Source organism: Pipistrellus hanaki (genome assembly GCF_964339955.1).
Source record: "Pipistrellus hanaki genome assembly, chromosome: 4".
In the NCBI taxonomy this organism is placed as follows: domain Eukaryota; kingdom Metazoa; phylum Chordata; class Mammalia; order Chiroptera; family Vespertilionidae; genus Pipistrellus; species Pipistrellus hanaki.
Window position 1 is genome coordinate 83846976 of NC_140506.1, and position 24241 is coordinate 83871216.

The 24241-nt window shown below is 44.3% G+C and overlaps 1 protein-coding gene across 4 annotated transcripts in view; it reads right to left on the reverse strand.

The window, feature by feature from the left end:
* CLEC16A (C-type lectin domain containing 16A) overlaps nucleotides 1–24241 on the reverse strand; it is a 217154-nt gene that overhangs the window by 176122 nt on the left and 16791 nt on the right. For all 4 annotated transcript variants that reach the window (XM_084881113.1, XM_084881115.1, XM_084881114.1 and 1 more), the window contains exons 3-9: nucleotides 23962–24095; nucleotides 17784–17932; nucleotides 15906–16011; nucleotides 13605–13728; nucleotides 10574–10748; nucleotides 8791–8847; nucleotides 5197–5310 (exon numbers count right to left, since the gene is read on the reverse strand). In XM_084881113.1, coding sequence (XP_084737239.1) covers nucleotides 5197–5310; nucleotides 8791–8847; nucleotides 10574–10748; nucleotides 13605–13728; nucleotides 15906–16011; nucleotides 17784–17932; nucleotides 23962–24095 — 859 coding nt within the window. The remainder of the gene's footprint in view (nucleotides 1–5196; nucleotides 5311–8790; nucleotides 8848–10573; nucleotides 10749–13604; nucleotides 13729–15905; nucleotides 16012–17783; nucleotides 17933–23961; nucleotides 24096–24241) is intronic.

A 24241-nucleotide genomic window follows, 5' to 3' on the forward strand; every position in this document is an offset into this window, starting at 1 on the left:
AGAACCAGCACTGACTAACTAGGGCTCACAAAGATGGTCAGGATCACTGAAAGATTTGGGGGAACTCCATTCCGGGGGTCTATTCTGCTCTGCTGCTGTCTGACTCAAGCCTGGTGTGGAGGGAGCCCTGAAGCCGCAGCCCCAAGGCCCTGATGCTGCTTCTGCAAAAACACAGGCCAGAGAAGCTAGGCTGCTACTTTCTCAGCTGCCAGCTCCGCAGGCCATGCCCTGGCAAAGTGTTCTGCCAGCAGAGGGCCCAGCTCCCAGGAAGGATGGGGGTCACGCAGAGAACAGGCAGCTAATGTTCTAGGTATAAGCTCAACCCTTAAGATCCCCAGAGAGTCAGTTGGTGACCAACACAACTGGTTGAATTGATGTCTACAGTCAGTCAGCATATTCATTTTGGGACAAGCAAGACTATTTTTTTTTTAAATATATTTTTTTGATTTTGTACAAAGAGGAAGGGAGAGAGATAGAGAGTTAGAAACATCGATGAGAGAGAGTCATCGATCAGCCGCCTCTTGCACACCCCCTACTGGGGATATGCCCACAACCAAGGTACATGCCCTTGACCGGAATCGAACCCGGAACCCTTCAGTCCCCAAGCTGATGCTCTATCCATTGAGCCAAACCGGTTTCGGCAAGCAAGACTATTTTGCCCGAATTCTTCCCCTTTCTGAATTCATAGCCAGCCAATGCACATTAATTGGTTAAGTATTTGTACTTTCCAGAGATCATATACACACTGAGGGCTCAGACCACTGCCACTAAATGGCCACATTTACTATTAGTGCTGTCATCATGTTGTCATTGTTGCTAACATTTGGCCCTCCGTGTCTTTGTGTCTGGTCATAAGGCACCTCCCTAAAGGTGCACTGAGTTGTCTCTGTTAATCATATCAAGAAGAAAGGTCCCAAGTAGGGGACACAGGGTTGTATTTCAGCCTTAGAAACTAAGATCATGATAATGATACTATCTAACATGTATGTCTTGATGTGTGCCAGGTTTTGGAATAACCATTTTATGCTGCATTTAATCCTCTCTAAAAAATCCATGTTTGTTATTCTAATTGCAGAGGTGAGGAAACTGACACTGGGAGAAGTGGACTAACTTGCCCTAAGGATCACCTAGCCTAATGAGGTGCTGGCATCTGAGGAGCCCAGAACCCACTCCACCAGACTGCCTCTTATGGTGGAATGTGGAACAGCACCGACAGCAACCCTCTCTCACACTCCTTTCCCCAAAGCCTTCCTGTGAGCAAAGAGAAGGTGGCATGTGAGGGGTAGGCCCCGAGGCTATTTCTGTTCTGAGAGTCATTAAGAGCATCACGAGGGCCCTTATGACCCCATCACCAGTTCACCCATTGAGTTATTCATTCCTGCAGTGAGTGCCCACTGAGCTTCTCTGGCAAGCCCCATGTTGGCATAAGTGATGCAGGCATCTCCAAGTCATCCCCTGGGGGATAGGAAGCCCAATGGGGGCAGGGGTCGTTTTTTTTGTGTGTGTTTGTTTTTGTGCACCATTGAGTCTCTGATGAGGAATGAATGAATAAATGAATACAAGAACTAAGGAATCTATCCACAGAAACCCAGGATGAAAAAAGTCCCTACTTTAAAAAAAAAAAAAAAAAGTACCTATAGGTCATGAGGCATATCCCATAATCTAATCTATATGTTCATATTGCAAGAATAATGAGATGTTAGCAGTTTCAGAATTAGTGTTCTCTTATTCTATTTCCCTGACAAGAAACAAACACACTACCTGCTCTGCATTAGAATTATAGCAAGAAATTATCCCTTAGCAGGAACCATAATATTTTAATGCACAGATGAATTTCAATTCGACATTTATCTAACCATGCTGATGTATTTTAAATTTAACCCTAAATTACAGACTTTTCAAATAACTCTGCTCTTCCCTCTGCTTCTCTCTCTTCAATTTTGGTTTGGTTTTGTGAAAGGTCTGCTGGTAAAAATGAAGCAATACCAGTAACTTATCTACAAATTACGGGAAGGAGAAAGTAGGTTAAAAAAGACCAAGAAACTTAAAACAAGTATGACCAAACCACATCCGAGTTAGGCAGGAAACAATAGGAGACTGTTCTTGCTCAGAGGGAAGGAAGGTAAATCTTACCAGGACTATTGTCAAACAAGTCATAAATGAGATTTACCTGCACTTTTCCCAAATGTCATCAGAATACAACAAACTTTGATTTCACACCAAGGGAAAGGCAAAAACCGGAAGTAGAAAGCTGACACTTTCACTTGGGATGGCAATTGATTCCACGCTCAGAAAAATCTCATTTTCAATTCAGAAATCCACCACACTGAGCACTGTGCCTCTATCACATGGGAGGAACAACCTTCATCCCAAGCAGAGGCCATAGGGAAAAAGAACAAATCTTCTACATTCTCCCTTTGATTAGATGGTTTGACTAACGTGGGTATCCGAAGCTGAGAAGTCACCAGTAACTTTCTGCAATTAGCTTTTGCTCAAATGGTAAACCCCATATCTCAATGTCAATATCCTGCTTGCGGTACTTAAAGTTTTGCAAGATGTTATCAATGGAGAAAAGCTAGGGAAAGAATATTATTATTTCTTACAAGGGCATGCTAATCAATTTCAATTTAAAAAGAAACCCTGCTGTACTAGCCAGTGAGGCTCAGTAGTTTGGAGCATCATCAAGTACACCAAAAGGTGGTGGGTTCAATTCCCAGTCAGGGCACATGCCCAGGTTGTAGATTCAATCCCCCAGACAACAGGGCGTGTTGGAGGCAAACAATCGATGTTTCTCTCTCACATCAAATGCTTCTCTCTCTCTCCCATCCTCTCTTTAAAATCAATTTAAACACACACACACACACACACACACACACACACACACACACACCTGCAAATCCTAGCACCCTAACCATTTCTGGGGTCTATCTTGGAAAACCAAGTCTAACCTCAGCAGTGTCACATAGGAAGACATTCTGTGATGAAGCCTTAGCAGTTATCTTGGGTTCTGGAAATCACAAGACGAAAGTAAGTCCAAAGAGACCCAATACATTCTAACTTGTTTTTCATGTAAACGTAGTATGAATTAGTGCGGGCTGGGTGGGGATTAGGGAAACTAAAAGGCAAACATATGCCTCATGTGATGCGGCAGCCGCTGAGATGCTTCCTGCAGAAACATATGCACAACGGGACCAGATTTTCTGACTGTTCAAGACAATCCTGAAATCAATTTTCAGTGAAACTTCTTAATTCATAAATTTTTTTTTTATCCACATGAAGACCAAACCAAACAACTTTGAGGACAGGGTTGCAACCTGCAGAATTGATAGCACTTTAAGTGTATTTTCTTCCTATCCTCACCAAGAGCCCTTTGGAGTAGGGCTTGCTCTTCCTGTTTTCTATCTGGGCTGAAACAACTTGCCCACAGTAACCAACTGGCTGGCAGGGTCCTCAGCAGCCCTGCTGATTCTGTCGCCATTACTTGCATTCATTAAACACCAAGTCATAAACACCAAATCAGCTCCACATTTTCTAGACCATGTGTCATGACAAGGACCATTAGGGCCATTTAGGGAGTGTTTTCTGCTCCACACTGTCACCCCCACCATCTCTAGGTTAAATCCTCTCACCAAGCACTACACCTTCTCTTTAGAGCACTTAGAAGATTCGAGATAGTACAGTTATTTGTATATTGATCAACATTTGTCTCTCCTACTGTACTGTAAAGCTCCAATGTGACAGAGGCTATTAGAATTTTCTATATCCCCAGAAGTAGCATGATGCCAGGTGCAAAGAAAGGACTTAAGAAACACTCGTTGAATGAATCAAAGAGAGGACGGGCCACACAGGGGCCATGAAAAGGCCCCATTCAATACAGTTGAACTAATGCCACCATCAATAAGGACAGAAAGTTTCTGGGAACCTTTTCAGAGGCTCAAATGCTCCCTTAAAGAAAAATGGCCAGGCTTAGCTATTCTACACCAAAAAAACAAGAAGGACAGGGGACTCTCGTAATAAATGGTACACCGTACAGTTCTGGCCTTTCATGCAACAGGATCCCCCTCCACCCACTCCTTTAGATATGGCAACAAAACTGACTGCCCAAGGGCAAGGCCAGCCTTTTACCTGTGTGCCTACACTCAGGGCTCATTTCAGACATGTCTGCTCAGTCCACACTGCAGCAGACACAATGACAAACAAGATGCCTGCCATAAGCTGCTTAAAGCTGGTAAGATCTTTGCTAAGAGGGAACCAGCAGCAAGGACCTTCCAAATTTGGGGTTTGGTAAGGACACAGGTACAACAGCAGAAACATGGGCTCACTGGGGAAAAGCAAACTGGACCAGTACTAAGGTAGCCTGGAGCTCATTACATATGAGCAGGAGGGGAGAAGTGAAGGCAGGCAAGATACACAGGAGCCAAGCTGGGAAAGCCTCAGAAATCATTATACAGTTCATCCAGTGTTTTCCTTTGGCAGAGCACAAAATGCACAAATGTGCACAAACCACATTATGTCCTGTTTAGGCCACAGTTGAGTGATAATTTAAATCCTGGGAGATTTTGTATCAAAATGCAGATTTCCAGCTTCTCGGGAAATATGAGAAAACCTAGCAATATTGCATCCATATTCCTGCAGAATGACTGCAGTCTGGGGTGGAACAGCAGCTGCTCATAAAGGACGCATACACTCTCCAATTTGCTCCAGTCCCCAACACTCCTTACTGAGCTCAGGTGGGGCCTGTCTCTTCATAGATGTCCCATAACCAGCCTCTATAGCTATTGGTGTCTCAGGCAAGGTATTCTCTCATTTTGTCCCATAACAGTGTCTCAGAAATATACAACCTGAGACAATTCCATGTTCAATAACACACAGCATGTAACAATATATTTAAATCTTTTTTCTTGAAGTATTAATGTTTATTGCATGTAACATTATATTTTAAATCATTTTTCTTGAAAATAAAATAAGTAATAATAACATACATTCACTGAGTCTATTCTTGGTATAGACCCCCAGCTTTTCCTGGGTATTCATTTCAAGACTCTGATTAGGTTCCCTGAATCCCATAGTAGTTTAGACGTCACTGTTGCTGTAAGCAGAAAGTTGGTTTCCGGTTTTAGAGAAACACACAAGTTAACAAAATGAGCCATGGCTTCTTATCAGGGTCTAGAAACAGTTGTAACACTAAGGACTTACACAACTTCTCTGAACATCCTGTTCAGTCTTAGCGTACATCTCAGACAGATCACCATTCAGAATGACTTCAGCTAACGAGTTCACCAGGGGTGCATGATGTATAATGAGGAAGACCTGGTGAGAAAGAAGAAATGGGATTTGTATTAAAGTGTGCAGTCTTTCAACCTCTTGCTTTCTTGATCTGCAGCGATACTGGGCTACACAAGCCCCATATTAAGTAGCAATCTCTGTGATGCAAAATCCAAAGAATGGGTGACATTCAGGAAAAATGAGTTACACGTTTCTCCTTCTAGGGTTGCGCCCTCTCCCCCACCCCCTTCCGCCTCTTCATTCAGACTGTTGCCTATTTGGCTGGCTGCTCTTCTTCAGCGGAAGGAAATGCATTAAAAGCAAGACGGTCCCTCATGGCTGGGTGAGGCCAAATCCAGCTGAAGTAAAGCACAGTGGGGAAGGAGCAGCCAAACCAGCACACTCTTTCCTCTCCACAGGCATTTCAGTGTCAAATTCGATTATGAAATGATTAGAAGGCACCGGCCCAATACTTTAGTTATACGGGAAGAAGGAGCTGGTGAGTCTTGTTCCAATCAAGGACTTGGCAAAGGATCAGCTGCACAGAGATCCACCACTGGAATGAGTGCTGACCCCTGCGGTGGGCTTCGGCACACCAGAATTCCACGGCAGTATGGGTAGGTGTGGAAACTGGGGGGAAGAAAAGCCACACGAGCTGGAGATAGCCTGAATTGTGCCAGGATGCAAAATCAGAAGGCACGGGGCCATCAGGGATGGCCCCACCACCCCACCCTGTTGCCCAATATTCAGAGGAACAGCTTTAGAAATCAGAGTATTCAAAACCGCCTCACAAAGCTCGTTCAGACACACCTGCTACTTTGCTTTAAAATGGAAAGGCAAACCGGTGTAGCACAGTGTAGGGTTATCTACTATTTACATATAAAAAGGGTGTGTGTGCACACACCTATGTATTTATTTTTATGTATATACATGGAACAAGGTTTCACACCTTGGCATTACTGATCATAATCCTATATTGTGGGGCTGTCCTGCGCATTGTAGGATATCTGGCGGCATCTCTGGTTTCTGCCCACTAAATGCCAGTAGCACTCCCCACCCCAGTTATGACAACCAGAAACATCTCGACATTGCCAAACATCCCCTGTGGGGAGAAAGGTTTTGAAATCACTCCCAGTTGAGAACTCCTGGTAGAGAACATTTCTGGAAGGACAGAGGAAAACCCTGTAACTACAGTTGTCTCCAGGGATAAAAATCAGGGGGCTGAACAAAATTAGAAAAGAAACTTGGTTTTTACCTATCTGAACTTTTTAACTTAAAAAAAAATTTTTTAAGTGAACACACACACACACACACACACATACACACAAACACTAAAGGCAGAAACTGAAACACCATCTGCCTCTGGGCAGTGGAACTGGGTGCCTGTAGGGTCAGGGTTCAGAGGGAGACCCCTCCCTACATGTCACTTTGTATTGTTTGAATAGGGTGAATATACTGTTAAATAAAATAAATACAATTTAAATTAAAGGTACAGGCAGAATAACCAAATGTAGACTTACCTACTTACCTAAACACACACACACACACACACACATATATACAAAACACGTTTACTATCATAGAGATTACATATGAATTTATCCATGTCCGGGGCTCTGGCAGGCATTCAACTATTAGCAATGATGATGATGAGATAGGTAAGTTTTCTCACCTTCACATGGCCAAATTATTGTCACACTTAACTACAAAACAAATCTCAATCACTGAGTTCATTCATTCCACAAATACCTACTGTGCACCTTATGTGGACGTGACCTTAATGATTATTTACTTATTCTTTTCGTCAGTCCACATTCAGTGAGTGCCAAACTAAGAGCCCACTGGACAAAAGTCGCCTGATTCCCACCTATGGACCCACCCAGGGCTCATTCCTTCCTGCGCTCTGGATGAAGAAAAACACGTAAGCGGGAGCCAGTCACTGCATGGTATGTGGAAGTGTTTGCGGGCCAGACTACCTACACCACACTCTCCTACCAGGGACAGTATAGTTTCAGCAGGACAGAATCCTGTCATACTAAACCAATGTTGTCAATGTGAATTTTCTTGGTTTTGTGGCTGTGCTTGTAAAATAATTGGTAAGGATGATCTGACGTAAGGCTTAAGAACATGGGGTTTATACCTGCTTCAAAGTTTTCACACACTTGGGCAACACTGCAATAAAGCTAAATGAAAACGCAGGGAAGGAAGGACTCTGTTACTCAGGTTAAGGTACACAAGATCATAAGCTGTGCTTTTTGTGTGTTACTGAAACAAGTAATCAGGTGTCTGAGCTGGTGGTCCTTCACTTAGAAAAAGGAGGAAAGGGATTCTCAGAGTAAAGGAGTGGTCTGACCCCTCACTCCTTGGAGGAGACCCTGTCCGTGCAAGGCTCCAACAGCTGAAGCATCCTGCGGGTGTGTTCCTTGAGATTCCTGTGGCTGAGCATCTGGCCTGTTCAGGTCCTGCCAGACTCCCAGAATCCCAAGCGGAGATGCTGGCGGATTTGTAATGAGGTGGTGGAAAAAGCTGCCAGGAGAGACTGGGGTTTGCACTGCGCTCTGTTTCACAGAGGGGCATTCAGAAGGAGTGAGCAGCAGTGCAGAGCTCCAAGCAAACAGAGTCCCCGAACAAGACACTAGGAGTGAACAGTGAGCAGGCCACTGCAGAGCCCAATTGGCTGAGTCGTTGGGAGGAGTCTGGGTCTGCATCTCTCTCCTCAGGCCAATGGGACACAGCCCCACCTCAAACTCAAAATGGCCCAGGGACCAAGTTAGAAGGACATTCTCTCAGCAAAGCAAATAAATGCCTGTGCCATTTGCAGAAGTGAGAACAGAGCTCTGGTCAAACGTTTGACTACTTGACAGTCTAATGAGATGGCCTGAAAGTCTGGACTGCTTGTAATAAAAATATTTTTAAAGTTATGTAACTGGGTCACCATGGAGTTTTTCCCTTCTTGTAAATATTACATAATTACGAGAAGGAAAACACACTTGGGGGGGGAGGCAGACAAATTGGCTTAAGATGGAAATCTGGGAACTGCTACAAGATACCTTCCAGAAGGTAATCTGGGAACTAGAACCATGACAAAAGCCTTTAAAAACAGCCTTGTTAGTGGAAGTCTTTTAAACCAGGGTCGCTGTGTGTATGCACACAATAGTCTTGCAGTTTGGGGCTTATTTCAAAATGCCATGAATAAAACCCAGACAGTCCACATTTCCAAGGTATTTAAACACTCCTTGGTTGTTTTGGAAACCTCGATCCTCATGGTAAAACTCAACTACCTAAGTGCCAGGTTAGATTTGTTTTTCATTTCTTGTTAAATTTCCATCCACTACCATGAAGAAGATACTGGCACCTCTACTCAGTGTCTAGAAAATAGAACTCCCACTTATTTTATTATCTTATTTCAAGATGGGGACGCAGAGAGAGAAGATAGGGCAATGTGGTCTGGGAAATTTCTGAGGGGCAGCAGCATTCCAAGGTCCCCTACATGTGGTGGGGAAATAGGCAAATGATCAAACATACCTGTGACAGAAGATAGAGAGACACCGGCAAGCTGATTTTGGGCCGTTGTTCTCCACCCTTGAATATTGAGGGGAAAGAGAGAGAAATCCAGGTCACACAAGTGAGTGGCACAAAATACATCTGTCTGGAGAAGAGGCATCCTGTCCCCTAATTTTCTCCAGGATCCTGAGTTATTCTGGCTGGCCTGGCGCTAGCTAGTCAAAAGTCCACTCTGCAAAAGAAATTCACAACCAAATCCCATTCGGTATCATTTGCAAGACTATGATTTTTCCACCTGAGAAGTCTTTCATCATTAGTCATGGATTAGAGGTTGGACCCAAAAGAAGAATTGGCTCCTTAAATTACCAAGAATGTTAATTTTTCCCAGCTGGGACATGGAAAGCCCAAGTCCCATCTGCCAGGAAAGCCCTCAAACCCCCCCCACCCCCCCCGCTCCCTCCCCAGGGCCCTATTCTCAGGAAGAGCTTTGAAAATGGGGCAGAAAGACTGGGATACTACAGCCTCTGAAAAGCCTCTCCTTTGCACTGAGCCTCACTGAGCTCCACCAACCCTGAGAGGATCTTCAGAACCCTCAATTTGCTCAAGAAGGTTAACTGCCTTGTCCAAGGTCAAAGAGTAAGGAAAGGGAAGAGATAGAATTTAAACCCAGGTTTGAAAAAACCTCTTCCCATGCCTTCTCTCTGCCTCCCGGAGCTGCCTCTGCTAGACTTGGTTAGGTTTGCAATTTCCTTCCAATTACTTATTTTTAGTAATAATCTTCTACTTCCAAAAAGAAAGCTGCACCCCTGTGAGACACATCTGGCTCTGTCCCACGTCCTGCTGAGGCCTCTGCCCCTCAACTCAGGGAGGGACTGGGCAGAATGCCTCCACTCCCTGAAGCAGCATTGCTCATGGGGGAAGCAGAGAACTGTCAGCTCAGACTTTCCTGGGGCAGGAGGGGGCAGGTTAAATATGGAGATCTCTTTCTTTCTTTCTTTTTTAATATATATTTTATTGAGTTTTTACAGAGAGGAAGAGAGAGGGATAGAAAGCTAGAAACATTGATGAGAGAGAAACATCAATCAGCTGCCTCTTGCACACCCCCTACTGGAGATCTGCCTGCAACCAAGGTATATGTCCTTGACCGGAATCAAACCTGGGACCTTTTAGTCCGCAGGCCGATGCTCTATCTACTGAGCCAAACTGGCTTCGGCAAATATGGAGATTTCTGGTCCATCCCAGACCCACTGGACCAGCATCCCTGAAAAGGGAGGACACCGGAGGATGTGCACTTTTAATAGGCATTCTCCCCACAAGAGACTCTGAGCCTGCTAACTGGGAACAGCCATTGCCCTGGGAGCTCTTCCTAAGTGCGTTCCATCCCTTCATGTCCATTCTGTGCAAGTTTTGTGGCTGGCTGGATCTTCTCCAAGTTGATGAACCCTGGCAACTACCAGAAAAAGTTACCAAGGATGAGAACACCACAAGAGAAGGATGCACAGAAGCCAAAAACCTAAATTCATAGAGGTTTCCTGTTTCATTCTGATGTCAGTATTCTTTTCTCATTCACTTTTACAGTTTTTACAACCTACCCCCTTCACACACATATTCCTCCCCCCTCCTTTTTTCTTCTCCCCCCCTCCTCCTCCTACTTCCAGGAAATAAGAGGAAAGGAAAAGAAAGCCAGTGTGCTTTGAAAGGAATCTCTCGCAGGCTCACAGCTATGGCCCCTTGCAAAGCTCAGCCCTATTCAAGGTGACTGTCCTTCCCTCCTCCTGAAGACCTTCAGCCCGCAAGAGCTCACCTTGTCCTGGTTCTCCAGGGAGTACACGTAGAGGGGTAGGAAGAGTCTGTTGAGCAGGTGGTCCGTGAGCACGTCATTGAGGAACTCACAGTTGATGATCAGGATATCATTAAGATAGTGCAGGTGGTCCAGGTGCTCAGCCACCAGGTCACTCAGTTTTCCTCGATTCCGGTGCCTGCCAATAAAAGTGACCACCTCAGTCTGGAATCCGAAGCTCAGAGCCCTTGGGCCTAGATCAATGGCCTGAGACTTAGGTCACTGAGTGCACTCATTCATACAGCAAATAACTGAATTAGTTTCAATAAACATCTATCCTGCCCTACTATGGGGTACACAGAGGGGAAAGGGGATTTTATCGGACTCCTGGGGTACCTCACCCTCTGGGGGCCCCAGCATAACTCACCCCCACCACCACCACCACAATCACAAAAAAAGATGGATAAAAAGCAAATAAACAGCTAAGCTCTTGGCAAGCCATTTCACAAGAGTAGCCACTAGCCAATATAGCAAGATCCCCTCACTCCCACGATAAGCAATATTAATGGAGCAATAAATCCTTGCTAATTAAAATGCTCTAGGAGTTCGAAGAAAAAAGCAGGCCTCAGCAGCTGCATGGGACCCACTGGCCCTGAGCTTATGTGGGACAGGAGCATAAGGACATGACATGCCACCTCAGGCCCCACCAGGTCTCTATCTCCTTGCAGTGAAGCAATAGCATGCTGGTTGGCCCCATGGGTGAGCCAGTCTCAACCTCACAAAGGATGGCAGAGCTCCTAACATAGCTGGTGGGCTCATTTTCCCACCCCTAAAGTGGTCTCTGTTGCAAAAAGTAATCTAGATAGGGTAAGACACTTTGTTTGTATTATGGTTATTCCTCAAGTAATAGATGGCCATTTTAGAAGAAAGAAAATAAAAGCAAAAGTCAAAAGCAAAGTCCCCTCTAGCTCCACCACTAACAGATGATATTTTTGGACTTGTGTCCCTATATTTCTGTCTCTCCATAGTCGCACTTAAAATGCAGGTGTTGTATTCTATCCATCTAACCATCTCTACTTTAAAATCGAGATCAATTTTGCTTCTTTTATATATCTTTGGATAATCATCCTTTATTATACTTTAAGAAGTTATGCAATAAGCATTTATGCCAAATACATGTTGTAAAGCATAATCGTATAATGAGTACCTATGGACCCACAGCCCACCTGAGACCTTGAACATTTATACACCTTTCATAAGCTTTACCCCACTTAAGACACTGGAAATTTTTCTTCTGCAGGATATTTAATGCCCTTTACTTTTTAAACTTTTACTTTTAAAAACTTCGACATTTTAAAAACTCTTATCAAAGCAATATATGCAGATGGGTTTAAAAATCAAACAGTACTGATAAGCTGATTAAAAAAAAATTGCAGCTCCCGGTCCAACTTCCCCCACCCCTGCCTACTCTCCACAGGAAGTGCTTTTTAACTTTTAGTTGTTTCTGTGGATAATTCCTCCTAAAAATCTGAGAGAACCTCTATGTTCTGACTGAGCCTCTATGCATGATGTTATGCATTATGTTATGACAGAACCCTTTGTGCTCCCTCCGCTCCTTCCCCCCAATAGTCATTGGCAATTGATGTTGACATTATCAGAGCCATTCACTGCAGAGACCGAGGACTCGGGGTTCATTTCCTTCCTTGTATAACCTGTTTTCTCTCTGGAGTTAACTGCCTCCTTATGTTTCATATCTACACCTGCTCATATACATATGAAATTGCCCCATCAGATTTGCCATCCACCTTCCCTTGCTTTTTTTTAAGTTTTAATTTAAATTCATTATTGTTTCAAGTATTACATATGTCACCTTTTTCCCCCATTGACCTCTGCCCAACCGCTCCCACCCCTTTGCTTCTTTGTCAACAGGAGATCTACTACTGCACTCTCTCTAGTCCCCTCCCCCTGGAGGACCTCCTTCCAGAGTCCTATCACCCTGACCCCTTCTGGGTGTGCTTCTCACAGGTCTGTGCAAAGCTGTCACTCTGGGACAGTGGTTCTCAACTGACAGCAATCAGGAGACATTTGGCAATGTCTGGAGACATGTTTGGTTGTCACAACTGCAAAAGGAGTGCTACTGGCATCTAGTGGGTAGAGGCCACGGATGCTGCTAAACAGTTTACAACGCACAGGACAGCCCCACAACAGAAAATAGCTAGTTCAAGAGACCAAGAGTGCCTGGTTGGAGAAATCTTTGTCTGGAATTTCTATTCATTACTCTAGGGCCCAAATTACCATCTTCATCTTAAAAAATAAAAAATAAAAAAACCCCACACACACAAACAAAAACAGACACATTGAGATATAATTCATATACCATAAAATTTGCCCATTTTATTCACAAAATTTAATGGGTTTAGTGTATTTGAAGAGTTATCCAAGCATCATCACAATCAATTTTAGAACATTTTTTTTATCCCCTCCCCTCAAAAAAGACCTATACTCATAGCCAGTTACTTCCCAATTCCCCCATAAACCTCTTTCCTCCATTCCTACAAAACACTAATCTACTGTCTCTATGGATTTGCCTATTCTGGACATTTCATATAAATGCAATTATACAATACATGGTCCTTTGTGTCTGGCTTCTTTCACTGAGCATAATGCATTCCAGGTTCATCCATGGTGCAGCATGTATGAGTGCTTCATTCCTTTTTATTGCCAAATATCATTCCATTGTATGCAAATACATGTTGTTTATTCATTTACCAGCTGACAGATCACTTTCATCTTTTTACCAGCTGCCTATCACCCATCTTCAGGTGTACTGAATTTAGTAACCCTCATCCTCTCTGGAAGATATCTGAGTTGTCTCCAGTTTTCCACTATTATAAAAAGTAGACAGGTAGGTGGAACCTTTCAGAGTATGGAAGTCCATATTATGCCTATACAGAAGCAAGTAAGTTTTGTTCTGATGTTTATTTTTCCTCGATGAAAAGGAAATTCTCCCTTAATCACTCTGTCTACCTAACAAGTACCCCACAAGGTCACTTACTCCTCATCAGTCTGCACACAGTTATCAAGTTCGATCACGTGGCTCCCGATGAACCAGACCAAATTGGAGAAGTAAGGGACAGCAGTTTTATCTCTGATATAATGTAGCATGGCCTGGTTATCCACTGGGAAAATTCACAAAAGAAGAGAGAAAAAGAGTCAAGCTACCAAAAATAACTTGGGGGAGATTAAAAAAAGAAAAAAAAAGAAAAAAAGAGAAAAAAACCATAATGAAAATGTCAGTTACTATTATCTGAATCTTTTCTGTTTTCCCTGAAAATACTTGAAAAATGGTTATTTTATTCATAAAACTATACTTGTCAAGGCAGTTCTTACGCTATTTTTATGATTAATAAAATTAACTCAGTTCAACTTTAATAGTGCATTAGAAAGCCTACTTATCAGCAGTGTGTTTAGCTAGACTACAATGAAAGCTACATTCTTAAGCAAGTTTCCTGAGTATACATGTAATGATAAGTTAATAAAGCGAAAAACCAGAGGTTAATAACTTACATGACACTGGAATAAGGAACACGGGACTCGTCATTGAAGGAAAGGCAAAAAACAGACAACGGTTAACAGGGTTAGGAACTGAGACAGCTGCTCAGAGGGAGAGAGCTAGGGCAGGAGGCATCTAAACTGAAAGACACAGGTTAGAAGAGAACAAGAGAAAACAGGTAACAGGAGGCAGCAGAATTGTAGCCTGGAGCAGGTTGCAAACTCAGAAGCCAGGCTGGCAGATGACTCAGTGAGAAGCCAGCAGGCCTGGCCAGTGAACTGGGGAGCTTGATCAGCACAGGTTCACCACCACCCTGCAGTACTGAGCCCAGATTAGCCAAACCTACGTTTTCAAGTCAAAAGTCCAGATTATTACCCAAGATCTTCTTAATGTTTAATTACTGACAACTGTATAGTCCTGGCTAGTGTCGCTCAGTGGTTAGTGTCGGCCTATGCACCGAAAGGTCACAGGTTCAATATGCACCAAAGGGTCACAGGGCATGTATCTGGATTGCAGGTTTGATCCCCGGTCCCCCGTCAAGGTTCATGCAGGAGGCAACCAATCAATGTCTCTCTCTCACATTAATGTTTCTCTCTCTCCCTCTCCTCCCCTCCCCATCCTCTCCTCTGTTCTACAGTGTCTGAAAATCAATGGAAAAAAATATCCTTGGGAGAAGATTTTTTAAAAAGTACTAACAACTATATAATTTTTCAAAAAATATCTAAGCCAATTAAAACCTGAGAGCCGAAGCCAGTTTGGCTCAGTGGATAGAGTGTCCGCCTGCGGATTGCAAGGTCCCAGGTTCGATTCCGGTCAAGGGCATGTACCTTGGATGAGGGCACGTCCCCAGTAGGGGGTGTGCAAGAGGCAGCCGATCGATGTTTCTTACTCTCTATCCCTCTCTCTTCCTCTCTGTAAAAAATCAATAGTATATTTTTTTTAATTAAAAAAAGTAAAACCTGTCTGAGAGCTGGATTCATCTAACCAGACCCTCCTATTTTGACCTCTGGATGGATAGGCCCCACTGAGCTCTTAGAAAGGCTCTTCAATTTAACACAATCCCAGAGCCAGGCTGGAGTGAGTCCTGGAGGAGCTCTCGCCCCTCCTAATTAGGATCATCTCAAGGAACAACATCCTAATTTCTGAAGGTCAAAGCTCTTTGGTTCCTGATAAACAGTCCCAGCATCAGTGTGGTGATTACAGAAGAAAAAAACAAGAAGGCATTATCCAGAGGGTCAATTCCAGGTAGAGGAATTGTGTGCAGCAGCCTTTGTGCCGGTTTGGGAAGGGAGCTGTGAAAGCCTTTCTCCTGGAGGCAATGATTTGGGTATTGAGTTCATCTAGAAAGAAAGGAGGACTTTGCAGCAGGCTGAGAATACAATATTGCCCCCTGCTGTTCATGATGTGAAATGCTTTTATACATGATTTAAAGATAGCATACCCCTAGAAGTATATCTTACAGGCCAAAACAGAAAATTCAAAGTAACATTTAAAAGATAACTCTGCTTTATCTAATTATCACATGACCACTCCAAGTCCCACATGTGCCTCTCTTAGGACACTGTGTGCCTTTCTTAGGACACTATGACTTCTGTGTTAGCACTAAGATAACTTACATGACACTGGAATAAGGAACAAAACTGAGTATGTAGGGAAAAGATAGGGGTACAGAATTTCTTTAAGGGACCAGCTAAATGTTCAATGTCTACAAGCCCTTTGTGAGACAAGCAACCACAGCTATAGTAAATGAACTCCTGAGAGGGAGCACTAGCTGCCAAAGCAGAAATCATAAGGAAAACTTACCTTTGTAGACATTCAACGTGATGGTTCTGACAGCAATTCTAACCATGCTTTCAGGGTGATTGAAAAATTTGATGGCTTCTGTGTACAGGGCAAAGTCATTAGTGTGCTAAAACAAAAGAAGTACCAAAAAGGAGTTACAAACCCATAAGAAAGGCCTGCCCCCACCCCAGCTTCCTGAATCCTATCACAGACATCAGTCAAAGGCCCCCCAAAATATTACCAACATGGACGTTAAGCCAATGGTTCACTCCCAACGGGAGTGTGGGAATGTGGGAAGGAATGGAGAAGGGAGATCGTGGAATGGAAAATGGTCCAGACCCAGGCTAATGAATTGTTCTATTATACCACTTCTTAGCTATGTGATGTAATATTTCTAAGCCTCTATTTCTTCATCTAGAAAATGGGGATAATAATTCCCACTTCATAACTGCCCAATGATCCTGATCTCCCGTATTCACATATTTATGTCATCCTCTCCTACACTGAATCAGGCTCTCTTTACGGCCCAAAGAATATGGCAAAAGTGATGGTGTGTGACTTCTGAGGTTGGGTCATAAAATGTACTCCAGCTTGTCTTGCTCTCTTGGGTCATTCATTCTAGAGGAAGCCAGCACCAAATGGCCAGCCATATGAGCAAGCCAACCTGGAAACAGAAATTCCAACCCTAATCCCAGCCTTCAATCAAGCCAGAAATGCTCTGCCAGGCCACTCCCAAATTCTAGACATACTGTGTGATAAATGCGACACAAATCTGACCAGAGAGACAGGAGAGGAAGTCTGCTGGGAAGTTTCTGGAAAGGAAGGTTTTGGGGAGTTAAAGAGACCAAAAAGGAAAGTGATCTCATCAGGCTTTTCTGCAGTGGCATGTGAGCATGTGAGGTTTGGAGCTGCTGCAGCCGTTCTGAGGTCATGAGGGTCGCGCCTGAGGAAAGATGCCAACTGTATGGTCAGTGGAGCAGGAAGATGGAAAAGTTTGGTCCTTGATGAAGGGGTTAGCCACAGGATGAACCAACCCCAGGACAGCTGGCATCTGTACCTTTTGGTATGAGATAAACTGACTTTATTGTTCAAGCTACTTTTAATTGTGAGAACAATAGCAATATATTTATTTAAATTTTTAGTAATTCTCCCCAAGGATTACTAGGGATGTTAACTTCTAAAGAACAGCAAAAACACGTGGCTGGTGTGGCTCAATGGTTGAGCATCAACAAACGAACCAGGAGATGATGGTTAGATTCCCAGTCAGGGTACATGCCTGGATTGCGGGCTCGATCCCCAGTGGGGAGTGTGCAGGAGGAAGCCAGTTGATGATTCTCTGTCATATTGATGGTTGTTGTGTGTTTTTTTCCCTCTCTCTGAAATCAATAAAAAAAATCTATATACTTTTATAAGAATAGCTATAACTTTAGGGAGCCAGGTACATAATAGGTACTTTGCAGGTATCATCTCATTTAATTCAATCCCTGTTAAAAACCCTACAAGGTATATATTATCATCCCCATCTCTCAGGGAAGAACTGGAGGCTTAGAGGACTGAGACTTCTCTAAGGTCACACAGCAGGGAAGTGGCAAAACTGGGTCTGAATGGACTTCCTGTTTTCCCCACAGGGTAACACGACCCCCGAGTCAACTTCCACACACTCCTCCCTGCCAAGTATACCGCTCTCGGTGTGCAATAATTGAATTTTACGTAAGAAATGAAAAGGTAACTTATTAAATTAAAAAATGTAAGCATGCCAAGGCCAAGCAGTGTTGCTATGGGAATGAGGAAGAACAAGCACATAAGTGCTTTGTAAACAGACAGGAGGCCTCCTGGACAGGGGTGCTGCTCTGACCAGCTGGCTCTGCATCCAAACGCACCTCCCCGGCAGTCACTTACCTCATTGTAAAAAAAATGGACAGTGTGGTTGTTGAGTTTTAACGAAAGTGTTTTCAGGAATGATATATAATATGCCATAATCTCTTCATCGGAAAAGTCAAACTTATGGACAATGATAGAATTTACATAATTATTAGAGAGCAAATAATCTAGAGGAAGAAAAACAAAACAAAAAAAAAAACCAGGTTAATTCGTGCTAGAGGATAGACAAGTAGAAAAAGTCAGGTAACAAAGCAGATGACCATATGAATATACACAAACCAGTCAACCTTCTGGGTGGGTGGGGTTATCAAGCTAACAGAGAGCAGCTTAACCTTTAGCCATCAAAGAAATCAGCCAGTGCAGTCACCAGAAAGTTCAAAAGCAATGTCAGAGAAAAGCCCGGGGTACCCTACCCTCCCACACCAAGCAGAACGTTTTCTTCATTGCCGGCACAATTCAACACAAGCTGGGAGTGGGACAAATGAGTTGGTGCGTGGGCATTTCACAACAGCCTACGGATGAGGGTAAAAAGCACTATAAAAAGCTTCCCCATTTTGCCCTCAAAAGTCACCCCATCATCCTGAATGCCACAAAGGGCCTCGCGCACATGGCTTTTTTATCCCTATGTAGCTTTTATAGCTTTTCAGAAAAGCCACTCTATGCTGATCCTGCACTACATGCCCAGCATCAGGCTGAATGCCTCACACCGTAACTGTCACAGCGATACTGCAGAGGAGGTCCCATTCTTCCCATTTTGCAGATGAGTAAAACAAAGCTCAGAGAGGCTGATTAATTTGCCCCAAGACACAGAAAGTTGCAGAGGTGGAACTCGAACCACGGTCCCATGTCAAAGCCTGTGTTAATATCATCACGAATGGGAGTCAACAATGATGAGGGCCTGGAGGCACTGGGCCAACTGAAGAACAGCTACCCCCTCGAAGCCCCCAACTCCTGGCCCCTTCAGGAACGCAGGATCAGCGTGGTGAGAGCTCCCAATTATGCAAAGGAAGCCGGGCAACACAGATGTTAATGCTGCATTTCCTGAATGTGCAATGTTGGCCACTAGATTGGCTAGTTTTTAAAGCTGTGCTGGCCTGCAAGCACAAAGTCTGTAGACCAGCTGTGGCCCATGGGCCTCTATGGTTCGTGACCTTGGCATTGGGCCCTCCTCTAAAGTCCTCACCAGCCACCCTTCAAAGCAGGCTCTGCTGTATCCTGTCTGTCCTCTGGGCTGTCAGCTTGTGAGCTCTGCACCACCCCAGTGGCTTCCCCAAAATGGTTAAAGGCAGAACACGATCAAAACCTGCACCTTCAGACAGACACACAAGGCATGAGAGTGGAGTGGCTCAGAGTGTGGTCCTCCGAGTAGCAGCACAGCATCACCCGGAGCTAGTCAGTCACGCTGGATCCGGGGCCCATTCCTGACCCCACTCACATCTCTGGGGGTAGGCCTGGGACTCTGTGCTAAGAAAACCTACAGCAGGGGTCTTCAAACTACGGCCCGCGGGCCACATGCGGCCCGCAGAGGAGTCTGATCCGGCCCGCCAGGTTTTTTGGGCAGTGAGCGCAGCCGAGGTGTTACAGTAGGAATTAGTAGTTCATATAGTCCGGCCCTCCAGCTCTCTGAGGGACCGTGATCTGGCCCCCACTTTAAAAAGTTTGAGGACCCCTGCGCTTCCCACCACCTCGTGTGGACTTGGATCCACACTGTCTCTGCTACATCCTAGCTGGGTGACCTTGAGCAAACCGCTTACCCTCACCACCCCCCAGTCTTCTTGTTTGAAAACTAAAATAACAATACCCTCCTCACAGGGCTGTTCTGAGAACTAAAGATAACACACAAGAAGCACTAAGAACAGTAAGAGACACAAATTAAGCTCTCAATAATGTTAGCTGCCATTACTTATTACTCTCATTTGGAGATTCATTGACTCCACCACCATATTCCTAGGACTGAACAGTTGCTCTTAGGTGAATCGAAAATAAACCACTAAGCTAGTTGGTGGCAAAGAGGTACCAAACTTAGGCCAAAGTATTACTGAAAAGACTATTTGGAATCACCAAACACAATATAAAGAGCCAGCCAGGAGCCCAGAGCCATGAGAGGCCATGGCAGAGGCCACAGCTGGGTCCTCCTCAGAAGCCAGCTCTCCAGAGAAGCCACTGTATTCAACGCACATTGGGTATTCTGGCTGCACAGACAGGCCATGAAGTCTGTAATCTTATAACGGTTGTCAAAATTTCTTGATCAAACAATAACTGAGGAAGATACTGGCGCCTGCTCCAAGAGAGGAGGCAGTGTGTCTGGGGTGAGGGCCCAAGAATCTGACTATGTTTAAAAATGAGGTACACATTCCACAAATCTTGACTGTACAACTTGATATATGTGGAAATGCATATATATAGGAATGGTAAGTACATATACCTGTGAACTGATATATACACACTTCACAAATCTTAGGTGTCTAGCTTGATGAATCTTTGCAAATATAGACCATAAGCACCACACAGACCAGGCGTAGCAAATGTCCAGCTCCCCAAAGGTCCCCATGACCTTGCCCAGTCATCCCCTCTCCAAAGACAACCCCTAGTCTGACTTCCATCATTAACTGGCTTTGCCTGTTTTTGAACTTCATAGGCGTGCTTCTTGTCTGGCATCTTTCATCATATCTGAGAATTAGCCATGTTGCTGCACCAAGTGGTGAGAGTTCATTCCTTTTTTTCCTTTTGCAAAGTATTCCATGCTTTGAACAGTTTGCAATCTACCCCCCTAGAATCTTGGCAAGCAGCCCAGGTGATACCAATGGCGAGGAAACTTTTTCATTCTGTCATTCTGGCTATGGATGGGGACAAATGAGCTGGCAGAAGGGACAGTTGAGATGTCATGGTGAGCTTTGTTGTGACTGGTTAGTGGCTTCCGGGCCACCAGAGGTGCAGACGCCAATGCTGGTAGCTTCAGATTTGCAACATGAGCCTCTGGGCTACATTCTCGAGGTGGAAAAGCCACATTCTCCAATCATTACAGCAGGGACTTTTCCAGGGCCTTCACAAAATGCCTCTGTGGGTGGTGGGGACCAGCATGGGGGCAGCGGAGGGGCCTCTATTATTCGGCTGGAATTTTTCTCCTACCCCCTCACTGTGTGGCTGACTTTCTGTGGTATCCTTTTATAATAAACCCAGGAGTCTATAAGTAATCTCAGTCTCTCGGCCTTCTGTCACTTAGGTCACCAAAATCAACAGCCAACAGGTGCCCCTGTGATATGGCGGCTTGTAATAGTGAAAATCTGGAAACCACCTAAATGCCTATGGTCAAGTTAAATAAGTTATGGCCCAGTGAATGCAGCTCTTGAACCGAACTATATAAGGTTGCATGAATAGGCAATCAGAAGGTTTAAGATACACTGGTAGGTTGGGGAAAAATAAAACAAATAGCAAAAAGGTATCTGACTGAACAGTAGGGTGAGATTCTGCAGAACTATTGCTTTCTATATTTTGTAATGTTTGATTTTTAAAAATATATATGTTTTTATTGATTTCAGAGAGAGGAAGGGAGAGGGAGAGAGATAGAAACATCAATAATGAGAGAGAATCATCGATTGGCTGGCTGCCTCCTGCATGTGTCCCACTGGGGATCGAGCCTGCAACTTGGGCATGTGACCTGACCAGGAACTGAACTGTGATCTCCTGGTTCATGGGTCGACACTCAACCACTGAGCCACACAGGCTAGGATGTAATATTTGATTTTTATTATTATTATTATTTTTTTTGGTTGTTGCTTTATAATGAGGACATTTTCTTTCCATAATTAGAAAATAAAATAAAAGCAAAAATCATCTATCCTCTTACCCCCATAAATCCAAGTTCTATACAAAGAAAGTGACTTTTCCACTTTGGCAGGCTTATAAAAGTACTCTGGTGAAGTTCTCATAAAGCTAGAGCCATCTGCCTGGGTTTCTTATAGCAGGGCACCCTTTTTAGACACAGTATATGAAGAGTCATCTAATCCAGGAACCCCAGAATTTTAATTGTCCCAACTCCTATCTTTAACAAGTAGCCTAGGCTTAGAAAGGGTCACCACAGAACAGACATTTGGAGGGAATGCTAGCCCTTTGCACTCCGCTGTCCCCTCTCAGGGGACATTGGAATTCTAGCATATCACTCGGATGTCCCCTCTTAGGGGGAACATTGCAGTTTATTAGTGATTACAGGGAATTGAGTTAATTCAACGCACGTTTCTGCCGTAAAGTAGCATCGAGTAGCTGGTAGCCAATGTCCAGAATGGTTCGGAGTGCAAAGGGCTAGATTTCATAATAAAACCAACTCTTCTGGACACTTCCATCTATCTGCCAGACCCATACTATGCTCTGCAAACAAACTATCACACTTAATCCTCAAACCACTCCATTTCCCAGGTACTAGGATTATCTCTACTGAAGCTTGGTGAGTTCACTCCCTGGAGCACACTGGAGGAATGAATATGTGGCAGAACCAGCCTGAGCCTAGATGGGTCTAAGTCCAGGTCTGCACCACCGAGCTGGGCCTTGCCCTCTCAGAATTCTCAGAAACCACACAATTCATATCCAGTGTAACAAAAGCAGATAACAAGAGAAACCACTTAGGGAGAGTCAACTCACATTCATTTTGAAGCAATAGTACCATCTAGTGGTCGCTTCTGAGAGTCACCATTCAATTGCTCTTCCTTACATCTTCCTCCTTCCCCAAAGTAATGCTAACACCATCACTACCCCCTTCTACCCAACAGAAACTATTTTCAAACCTATCTTGGGGACCTGGAGCCTGCCTCAGTTGTAGACATTCAATCACTAGTCTTCTTCTCCTTATTTACTACGGGCAGGGCCTCGAGCTTGGTGTGGTCACCTTGGAATAGGGCTATAAAATTCTTTTGCTGTGGGGCTATCCTGTGCATTGTAAGATGTTTAATTGAATTCCTGTCTCCACCCATGAGAGACCAGTAGCAGCATGCTCTCCCCCAACCTCCACCATCTTTACAACCAAGAGTGTCTCTGGACATTGACAAATGCCTGCTGGTAGCACAATCAACCTCAATTAAGAACCATGGAGCTAACTTACCTGGATTAAACCCCTTCTCGATTTTGGCCTTTCTAGAGCTGTCACCTGGGCGAGTGACTCAAACTCTCTGAGCATCAAATGAGGGTAGCAACAGCTTCTGCCTCTCAGGGAAGGTTGTTTAGATGAAGAACCAGGGGCTTAGGGGCAGGGAATAAGCTCTGAGTCACACAGGTGCCAGTCGGGCAGGTGCCAAAGCCCACACCCTGCATGCTCCGTGGCTGAGTTCTTCCTCACTGGCTGCTTCCAATGCTTATTCTACTGGCTGGTTTGACTCGAACTCCTTAATAATAAATTATAAACAAGAAATGCCAATGACCCAGAATCACTCAGTAGTAGAGACTCTCCCTTAGCCATTCAAAGCACCACCAAGCAGGGATAAACATGATGGTATGGACTGAAATGTGTCCTCAAAATCCCTATGTTGAAGCCCTAACCCCCAATGTGACTGTATCGGATATAGGGCCTTAAAGAGGTGATTAAGGCTAAAGGAGGTCATAGGATAGGACCCTAATCCAATAAGACTGGTATCCTTAAAAGAAAATAGACAGCCCTGGCCGGTGTTGTACAGTGGTTAGAGTGTTGGCCACACACACTGAAGGATCGAAGGTTCTATTCCTGATCAAGGGCCCATACCTGGGTTCAATCCCTGGCCCAGGCTCAGTGTGTGTGAAACATCGATGTTTCTCGATGTCTCTCTCCCTCCCTCCCTCCACTTACCTACTACTCTTTCTAAAAAATCAATGGAAAAAAATCCTCAGATGAGGATTAAAAAAAAAGAAAGAAAAGGAAGAGACACCAGAACTCTCGGTGTATGCACACAGAAGAAAGATCATATGAGGACACAATTAGAAGGCAGCCATCTGCAAAATGGGAAAACAGGCCTCACCAGAAAACATCACTGAAGGCACATCTTGGATTTCCAGCCTCCAGAAAATAAATTTCTGTTGTCTAAGCCACCCAGTCTGGGGTACTATGTCACAGCAGCCCAAGCACACTAAGATATATGGCAAACACAGACATTTGAGAAACAACACAAAAACCATGCCAAATCACACGCTGCCAACACTCAGCAGTGCAGAGGCAGGTGTCAAGGATTGTCCTTACAAAGTGAGGTCTCGTGACTGATATTCTCAAAGAGGATGTTCAAGGTCTGCAACAGCTGAACGCACACATAGCGGCCTGATTTCTGCCGCAGGATGTTCAGGAAGAAAACAAACATATTCTTCTCCAGGAAGAAGCTGGGGAGAGAATGGGAAAGCGTCAGTGGTTTGTTTCCACAGAAAGAAATCCAAATCATCCTCTGGTTCCACACTTAGCACACATGTACCCCAAGCCCCCAAAGGCATTTGCAGAGCAGCCAGACCATGCCATCTGCACAGCCTCA